This window comes from Neofelis nebulosa, chromosome 8, assembly GCF_028018385.1.
Source record: "Neofelis nebulosa isolate mNeoNeb1 chromosome 8, mNeoNeb1.pri, whole genome shotgun sequence".
Lineage (NCBI taxonomy): Eukaryota > Metazoa > Chordata > Mammalia > Carnivora > Felidae > Neofelis > Neofelis nebulosa.
Window position 1 is genome coordinate 6,379,137 of NC_080789.1, and position 9,474 is coordinate 6,388,610.

At 59.7% G+C, this 9,474-nt stretch overlaps 1 protein-coding gene across 4 annotated transcripts in view; it reads left to right on the forward strand.

Moving 5' to 3' along the window:
• Positions 1-5,870, forward strand: part of PACSIN2 (protein kinase C and casein kinase substrate in neurons 2) — a 136,130-nt gene extending 130,260 nt beyond the window's left edge. For 3 of the 4 annotated variants that reach the window (XM_058741114.1, XM_058741115.1, XM_058741112.1), the window contains 3 exons: positions 225-347; positions 756-952; positions 4,090-5,870. In XM_058741114.1, coding sequence (XP_058597097.1) covers positions 225-347; positions 756-952; positions 4,090-4,202 — 433 coding nt within the window. In that variant the 3' untranslated portion in view covers positions 4,203-5,870. The remainder of the gene's footprint in view (positions 1-224; positions 348-755; positions 953-4,089) is intronic. The other variant, XM_058741113.1, reaches the window with a different exon arrangement.
• The last annotated feature ends 3,604 nt before the right edge of the window (positions 5,871-9,474 follow it).

Sequence of the window (9,474 nt, forward strand, 5' to 3'; positions counted from 1 at the left end):
GTCGTTCTCTCTTAGACGCCGTAAGTGTGTTTAGCCACCAGAATATCACTAAGTGTTTTTGCTAAGACCATCTTCCCACTCAAACAACATATTCTCCTATCCGGGGCGGGGGTGGCCGATGTGTCCTTTCAGACCCTGGCCCTGTGATCCTGCAGCTGGGAGCATGCAGGCCCCGGGCGGGGTGCCGAGCTGGGGTCCCCTGAAAGCTGTCTCTCTCCCTGTAGTGACCTTAGTGTCCCGAGCAACCCCACACGGTCAGCACAGTCACTGTCCAACTACAACCCTTTCGAGGACGAGGACGACACGGGGAGCACCGTCAGTGAGAAGGAGGACGTTAAGGCCAAAAAGTTGGTGAACAAACATTTCCCTCCGGTTTCCACCTTGCTCGCTCTGTCTCTCGTCTCTCTCTGTCCAGGCTCCTGCCCCCTTGGCACTCAGAGCAATGCACGAGGCCTGCAGGAGGTGCCCGGCTGCCGGTGTAGACAGCCTCTGGCTCCTCTTTCGCTGGGCGGGGGGGCACCCGTTAATAATCCGTGCTTGCTTCTTTTCTGTACTCTGCTAACCCTCGTCGAGGCCCTCGCGCCACCACCACAGGGAGACAGGTGTGCCGAGGGGCTCCTCTCCTGCCGAAGGAGCCCCCTGCCTGGCCCCAGGGCTCTGCGGCCTCCCCTGGCAGGGGTGAGGCTCCAGGCAGGGCCTCGCGCCTCTGCCGGCCCCGTGCTCGGAGCGCCGGGTCAACCCTTCCTTTCTTGCAGCGTGAGCAGCTACGAGAAGACCCAGAGCTACCCCACTGACTGGTCAGATGACGAGTCCAACAACCCGTTCTCGTCCACCGACGCCAACGGGGACTCAAACCCATTTGATGAGGATGCCACCTCGGGGACAGAAGTGCGGGTCCGGGCCCTCTACGACTATGAAGGGCAGGAGCATGACGAGCTGAGCTTCAAGGCTGGTAGGTGGGCTCCCTGGCGGGCATCTGGGGCGGATGCTTCCGACCTGCTAGGGGCTTAGGGTTTAGGGGGTGTCTTTGTTTTTCTAAGTCTGGGAAACTCCTGCAAGTTTCGTTTGCCGGTCCTCCCCGCCACATTTCAAAAGCAGCAGGTGCTCAGTGCCACACGTTAGAAGGCATGAGGTGCCCTGGTGCCTTTGCCTGAGGCGCCACCCCTTGCAGGACCGAGGACCGGGCACAGCGGGGCACTGGGCAGGACATGCTGGTCTCCAGCACCAGCCAGTTTTCCCAGCAGCCCTGGGGGTCCCCAGGGGAAGCCTTTCTCCAGAGACGCCCCCAGCTGGCAGAGGAGCCCTTAGCCAGCCTCCTGGCCCAGACCCCAGAATAGCACTCGGTGTGCCCCTGGGCCACCTGGAGTCCCGTTTTAGGGTAGTGCCTTTTGAACTTACTCCTGCGGCCACATCGTATGTGTTCTATCACCAGCACACCTCTGTTGCCAGTAGCTGAAACTTCTGTTTTACAGAACAGTCTAGATCCAGATTACGGGAGCCCTGGGCCGCAGATTTTCTAGCCTTTGTCTTTTATTGTTTGTTTGTTTGTTTGTTTGTTTGTTTGTTTGTTTTTTAATGCTGGTTGCAATTTGCCAAAATGGGTTGCAACCCTCAGTTTGAAAGAGCCTATCTTAGAGCCTTTCAGAGGAGGCCCACAGACGTGGGCCCACAGAGAGCCAAGCTCCTTCCTTCTGCCTTGCTCCCTCCTCACAGACACCCCTGATCCAGCACCTACCCCTCTAGGTGGATGAGCTCAACCAGCGCAGGCTGCCGTGTGCACTGGGACGGACCCCCGTGCCCAGCTTGTGGGGCGGAGGGCCGTGTCGTGTGCTCGGCAGGCCGGCAGCTGGCCCCACACCCTCGAGCCCAGGGTTGGTCATCAGGTGCCCCTGGCCGCTTGTAGAGAATCCTTAAGCACCATAACGCACCTTTTCCCAGTTTCTGAGATCTAGTGGTCATTAGCCCCTTACTTCATCTGTTCATTGATTCTTTTTTTTTTTCCTTTTAAGTTTATTTATTTATTTTGAGAGAGAGCAAGCGAGAGAGAAAGAGTGAGGTAGAGAGAGAGAAAGAGGGAGAGAGAATATCCCAAGCAGGCTCCTTGCTGTCAGTGCAGAGCCCATCGTGGGCCTCGAATTTACAAATAGTGAGATCATGACCTGAGCCAAAATCAAAGTCAGACGCGTAACTGACTGAGCCACCCAGGCACCCCCTCGATTTAATCATTTTAATTCCTAATTATTTTTTTAATTTTTTTTTCAACGTTTTTTATTTATTTTTGGGACAGAGAGAGACAGAGCATGAACGGGGGAGGGGCAGAGAGAGAGGGAGACACAGAATCGGAAACAGGCTCCAGGCTCCGAGCCATCAGCCCAGAGCCCGACGCGGGGCTCGAACTCACGGACCGCGAGATCGTGACCTGGCTGAAGTCGGACGCTTTACCGACTGCGCCACCCAGGTGCCCCATTAATTCCTAATTCTTTCTGAGTCCCACCTGTTGGATTTGCCAACAGCTTTTAGATACAAACATCCTCGTCTGCTCCGAGTGAATTGATAAAAGCACGCTGACTGAGACCCATGCTTTTAATCACCGATTCACGTTTCACAGCCCAAAAGCTGCCCTCTTCACCGTGTCTGTTTTCTGTGTTATTTGTAACGTGACGTCTGCCCCCGGCTGCCACCGCTTCCTTCTGTCTGTAGCTTGTGCTGGCGCTCGCTGCTCCTCGGGGTCTCAGGTGCCCACGGAGCCTCTCCCTGGCGCCCTTGCCACCCCGTGCGAGTGTCACGGAGGTGGCCTCGCCGTGCACCCGCGAGCCTGGCGGCACGCAAGGCGGAATGAGGGAAAAGCCAGTTGTAGAAGCGTCGGCCCTGCCAGGAGCCCACAGTGGGGGGCGGGAAGGACAGGAGAAGATGGAGTTTACCGCTCGCGACACTCACCTCCGCCCCGTGTTCGCTGCTGATGTTGCCGAGTCAGAGATGCGCGGGGGCCGGTGCTAACAGAGCGGCCCGGTGCCCATCTCGGGCGCAGCGGCTGCAGGAAAAACCACCCCCACATGGGAGTGACGGCAGCTGCTCAGTGCATATCGGCCACCACCCGGCCCTTTCCCCATCTGACGCTTAATCCTCCCGGAACCCGGTCTGCAGATGAGGAAACGGGGCCCAGGCGCAGGGCTCTTTGCCCCGTCTCCTAGCTGGGCCGACCGGCTCCCACCGGCTCCTCGCTCCCGGGGAGGTCCGGGCTGCGGGTTCCCACGGCGTCTCCGCAGGGTGGCTCCTCGCCCGTCCCCTGGCTCTGGCCCCCTCTGGCCGCCAGGCCTGGACCTTCCCCCACCACGGCCCCGACCCCACCTTTGGTCTTCGTCCCCCTGGTCTGGCTCCTGGAAGGGCCGGGCCTCCCTCTGTCCCCTCTCATGAGTGTATCTCCTCCACTGCCCGGGGCCTGGCTTGAATTCGTGGTTCCTCCGTGTCCGAACAGACCAGACGTGCATCAGCCACACTAACACAGGCGGCGAATGGCTTCCATTTCACAGTGTTTGGAGGGGGGTTGAGGACAAATGCCCCGAGCTGGGCGCTGGGGACCGAGTGATGGGTCCCTGCCCTTCCCACAGCCTGCTCTGGACACAGATGAAACGAAGGCATGAGGCAGGGCAGTGAGTGCTGGAGGAGATACCAGACCGAGTGGGCCAGGGCCCGGGAGGGAGGACAGCAGGAGAGGGTGGAGGAGGGGTGGTGTGGACCCTCGGAAAGGATTCCTCTGACCTGGCCTGGGACAGTCAGGAGGCACGGGCCTGTGGCATTTAATTCTGCAGTGTCTGTGGGAGCTGCTTGTTTTAGGGTCACTGAGAGATGGCAGCCATGACACCTCTCAGAGGCCCCTGTGGCTGAAAGGACGGCTTCAGGTGCAACCTAGTAGAGAAATAACCAGGCCGCAGGCCCCGCTTTGTCCCCCAGAGAATGCCTGCCCCTTCCCCCCAGGTCCGAGACCCTCCGTGGGCCCAGGGTGGGGGCTGAGCCACGAGGGCGACTCTAACCGGGCGGTCAGCCTGTCGCCCACCCGCTCACCAGGACCGCTCCCTTCTTGTCTTGAAGGGGACGAGCTGACCAAGATCGAGGACGAGGATGAGCAGGGCTGGTGCAAGGGACGCTTGGACAACGGACAGGTCGGCCTGTACCCCGCGAACTACGTCGAGGCAATCCAGTGACGGGCCAGCCGGCTGGCTGGCGGAGGGTGGAGGCAGCGGTCCCGGGAGCTCCGTTGGCCGTCGGGCCCGGGCAGCGACACCCCCGGCACCAGCCGGCCGTGTGAGCGTCCGCTCCTTTTCCTGCAAAGGCTGACGGTTCCGTTGCTCTTGGCTTCATGGTGTCTCTCGAAGGCGGACGCGCCGGTCATTTCACCCGGGACTCGGCACCCTTCCCGCACGCGGTGCCGTCGGAGAGGTCTGCGCGCAGGAAGCCACAGTAGGACGGCAAGCGCCCCGGCCCCTGTCCCGCCCGCTGTGCGTGCTGTGCTGGCTTTTCGCAGATCTGTGTAGTCTCGCCCTCGTCTTTCCTCCTTTCCTCTTCCGAGTCGGCAGTGGCCTCCGCTGATTCTCTCTCCGCCGATGACTTTCTCCAACGAGTCTCCTCACCCGCAACTCAAGTGGACGCTTCACTCGAGTGAGGACTTTGAGGTCCTTCGTTTAAAGGCTGTGTACAGTGATGCTTTTTTTACATGCCTGTTCTTCCACTCATTTATGCTTAAACGATGGCACAGATTGATATACACCAGTCCTGCGGCGGGGGGGGGGGGGGGGGGGGGGGGGGTCTGTTCCCGTGCCGCCCGGTAGGTCCCGCCGTGGCTCATCGAGAGGGGCGGGCGGCCTGGGAGGCAAGAGAGAGCGGTGGGAAGGCAGGAGCGCATCAGGCTGGGCACGGCCGCGAATGCTGTCTGCGTCGGGGCGTCCTCCACGAGTTTCGGGGGTAACCTTACGTCGTACTCCCCGCGTCGCCATATTTAAAAGCTATTTTCATCCTATTTGCGTTTAAGATTCTCCTCTTGCCGGTTAACGATTTTGTCAGTGATTTGGAAGGTTAAAAAGTAAGACTAACTTTTCAAGCACACGCATCTGTAGCCGAAGATGCTTTACATCAGACTGTCCTCTCTTGGTGTATATCTGTATATATTATTTGATATTCAGAGAATCTAAAGAGTTCGCCTACTGTTTTAACGAGACGTATCGGCTTTTGACAGTGGGTTTAACTGAACTGCTTGAAGACTGTGACATTCGGGCACAGGCCTGGCCGGTGGGCCAGGCCTCCTCTGGGCTCGGGACGCGGCCCTGGGCCTCTGAAGTGGAGACAGCTGTGGGGAAGCGTGTCCTCGCCGGCCAGCTGTGGGTCCGCCTTCTGACTAGCCTTAGTCCTTTCCGTAGCAGAACACTGTACAAACTCCCGTGTCTTTGCGGCAGCCGCAGGGTCCACAGTCCTCCTTTATTCCTCGTGAGTGCACGAAAGCTGGGTCTCACCCCAGAGCACGGGGGTCTCTTCTGAGCAGCCGTGGTCATCGGGAGCAGATGTGCTGGGGCAGGAGCCACGCTGTAATGACAGGGCAGGGGAGGGAGGGGAGGAGGGAAAACCTTTATTTTGTGTAACTCAGACATTGTTGGAATGGCCGCCGCCATCACAAGCTATGCATTTTCTCAACGTTTCCAGTGAGCTTGAGGTCTTGCTTGGAAAGTGGGTGTGTGTCTGTCTTGTCATGAAAACTTACCAGCAGAAATCCTCATTCCTTTGCTACAGATCTACCAAAAATTGTCAAGTCTTTTCAGTTAGGAGTTTCTTTAAATGTATAGTATTTTGGGAAAAAAATCAATAAACAGTTGGTCTCGTGAGTGTGACCGTCTCCGAGCCGTGTGTGCCTCACGCTCCCGTCAGCGGTGCGACCGTGTCTCCGTCAGCATCTACCAGCTCTGGAGCTGGGCGAGATCCCAGGCACTGGACTGCTGCCCAGAGGGTTATTATGTCCCCTGCAAAAGAAAGAGGTTGCGGATTTGAGGCACCTGAACCCCTCAGGGTTTTCCCCAAAACCCGCCACGCTGTGGCCTGGGCTTCCCCGGCGTAGACAGGCTGGCTGGACCCAGATGAGCGACCGTCCATCACCTGGGCTGCTGTGAACACACTTCCTGGGCCCTGTGCTCTGCTCATACGGTACCTGCAGATAGCATGGCCCTCTCCGGACGTCCCGCGAGCGGGATGAGGCTCCCCGCTGCATTTTGCAGCGGACACGGAGGCCCCTAGAGCCATAGTTACCCAAGGAGTCCCACCCGGCCTGTGGCACCAAAATCCCTGTGGGGCCCTCCGCCCTCCCTGGGGCGGCCTGAGTCGAAAGGGCAAGGTGAGAAAGAGCTGCGAGGGCTGCCACAGCCCCATACACCGAACCCTGGTAAGGCTCGTCCAGAAACGCGCCCGTTCTGGGCACTGGGCCCTCGGAGTCAGAGGAGCGAGGCGGGCGCCGGAGCCCCGCTCTGCCCAGCTCAGGAAGGCGGAGACCAAGCCTCGTCACCCGATGGGCGATGGGGCCCCTGCTCTCCGCTCATGAGGAGTTGGAGCCCATCAGAGCTGCCCCCGGCTGCCGCAGAGACGCGAGGTAGGACAGGGCGGAAGGGAGGGGTCGGAGCAGGCTCCCGTCCCCGAGGCCCGAGCCGGCCAGTCCTGGGCTCGTGGTGAGCTCGCATCATGACGGCCTCGGGGGAGGCTGGAGTCCCCCTGCTTTGCAGAGGAGGACACGGAAGGTCTGGAAACTCAAGTTCTGCGACTTGCCTGAGGTCCTGTGACAGAACTGCAGGGTTCTCCAGGGCAGGCCCTTCCTCGCAGCCCCCACTGGCGGCTGAAGAGCAGGGGGTGAACAGGAGGAACCCTCAGAAGTCAGGATGAAACCCCTTCTGCTCAGCCAGGCCCTGTTCGCAGCCTGTCCTCTCAGAGCTCCTGCAAGAGATCCTGAAGGGCCCTCCCTGCCCACCTGCCCCCTCCCGTCCTGGCCCTCAGGGGATCCCAACCCACCCCTCGCTTGCCCAGGGCAAAGTGGTGCCCGCCTTCCTGTTGGAGGGTTAGAGGCAGGCGTGCAAGGCCCCGGGGGCCCAGGAGGTGGTAACTGTTACTGTGGTGATGAGTGACACCCCCCTACCCCCCTTCCCCCCCCCCCCCCCCCCCCCCCCCCCGTCCCAAGCCAGAACCTTCTGGCATCCTTGACTGCCCCTCCCACACCTTCTGTGCTGGGTCACCGAGTCCTCTTCGTCCCTCTGTCCTTCCCCCTCCATAGCAACCGCCGGGGTCCCAGCTGCCTCATCTCCGGGATCCCTACACGCACACCACCTTCACGGGGCCCTGGGACCCTCTGCTGCCTGCCCGGTCCCTTCCCCTCAGCAGAGGGTGGGAAAGGGTATTTCAGCTCCCGTCCAAGCCCCAGGGAATGCCCCGAGGGCCAGCAAGCCCTGGCTGAGTGACCCAGGCAGAGATGCCCTCTGCAGCAGCTTGAGCTAAAACACTAGGTTTTCCGAGTTCCGAGCGGGCCCCTGTCCTGGCCTTCGCTGCAGGACCCTTTACCACCCTTTACGTGCCTGGTCTGGTGTTTGCTGGGTGACCTGTGGGCTTGGGCTGTGACTGGGGGCAGACTAGGAGGCGGCTGCCTACAACCCGTCAACATACTGATGGGGGAGGTTGGGGAGGGTCCCTGTGGGCCACGGGACCACCCCCCCCACTTGTTCACGGGGAAACGGGCCACGTCAGGGGCAGGAGCGAAATTCCCGCGGTCGCAGAGTGAATGGTTGGGGGGCGCTCAGCGGCTCCTGACCCTGAGTAGCCCCTCCTGGCCGGGGAGTCAGCTGGCCCTCTGCCTGGGTGATATTCATTCACCGAGCATTTCTTGAGCACCTACTGTATGCAAGGCTAACCCTCTGGGTGATATTCATTCAACTGAGCATTTCTTGAACACCTACTATATGCAAGGCTAACCCTCTGCCTGGGTGATACTCAGGAGCATTTCTTGAGCACCTACTGTATGCAAGGCTAACCCTCTGGGTGATATTCATTCAACTGAGCATTTCTTGAACACCTACTATATGCAAGGCTAACCCTCTGCCTGGGTGATACTCAGCATTTCTTGAGCACCTACTGTATGCAAGGCTAAGCGGTGCCAGGACAGAAGGGAGGAAGGACACAAGTTTGCCTCGAGGGGACTCCAGAAGCTCAGGGAGGGACCGAGTCATTCTGACACCTGGGAGGAGGGGGTGCCTGGTGGACTCTGGAGGCCACCCTATAAGTCTCAGGAAATTCGGACAAACAGGGCCCCCAACCCAGCTCCAAGGCTCTTGGGGGCACAGTACTTGGGGTCCTTGAGCTGTTGCCCCCACTTCCGGTGGGAAGCATCCCTTGCCTGGCAAGATGTCGGGATGGACTGCAGACTGACGGGGGAGGACCCCCACCCCTGTGCGGCCTGAAGCCCGAGCAAGTACCTGAACCTCAGAGCCTCGCTCTCCATAAAATGGGAATGATCTTGGGGGGTGTCCGGAAGCAGGAGACCTTGCTGGACCGGTGCCTTGCCCGCTGCGTCCCTTCCCCAGACACCTGCAGGAGGTGTGTGCCCCTCTCTGGACTCTGTTTTCCCTTAGAAGGCCAGGCATCGACTTCCGGGTGGACCTCTGTGGTCTCTGGTGGGAGTGAGCAGCAGGGCCCAGGCCACAGCGCCCAGTACACAGATGTGGGCCACTGGTGGAGGGATCTGGGGCTGGGATAGAGGCGCTCCGCTGCCCCAGGGAGGACAGACCCAGGCCAGATGGAATCTGGCAGGCTTGCTGTTGAGGCACAAGGTCATCCTGCACCACGTGGGGCCACTGCCAAGCACAGAGTTCGAGGAGCCAGGCTGAGCCCGCACGGGCAGGGGACAGGCAGTTTCTCAGCCCACTGTTTCCATCCAGCCTTGGGCTTAACATTTATCAGCTACACGTCGGGTCCGGTCCTGAGCACCTTTCTCGGCAAAGGGTCATACAAACCTCCTCGTTACGTCTGAGCGCCATTTTGCAGATGAGGAAACAAACCAGAGAGGTTGACTGACTTGCACGAGGCCACACAGCAGGTTAGGGGCAGAGCTGGGGTTTCAACTCCAGTGCCTAACTCCAAAAAGCAGGTGCTATCGAACCCCCGGAGGACTCGTTACAACCCAGCTTCCTGGACCACGTGCCAGAGTTTCTGAGTCACGAGGTTGGGGGTGGGGTCCAGAGTTTGCCTATCTAGCAAGTCCCACAATGCTGATCCAGGACCACACTTTGAGAACCGCTGGTCCAACCAGCAAGTCAGAGCCTCCAAAAGTACCAGCGATCCCATGTACTCCTTGATTTGTTCATATTGACCAGCGGATGTGTCTAACCCAGCTCCGGGGCATGGAAGCTGTGGGGACCCAGAGACTGATAGACCACAGTCTGGCCCAAGGAGGTGGGGAAA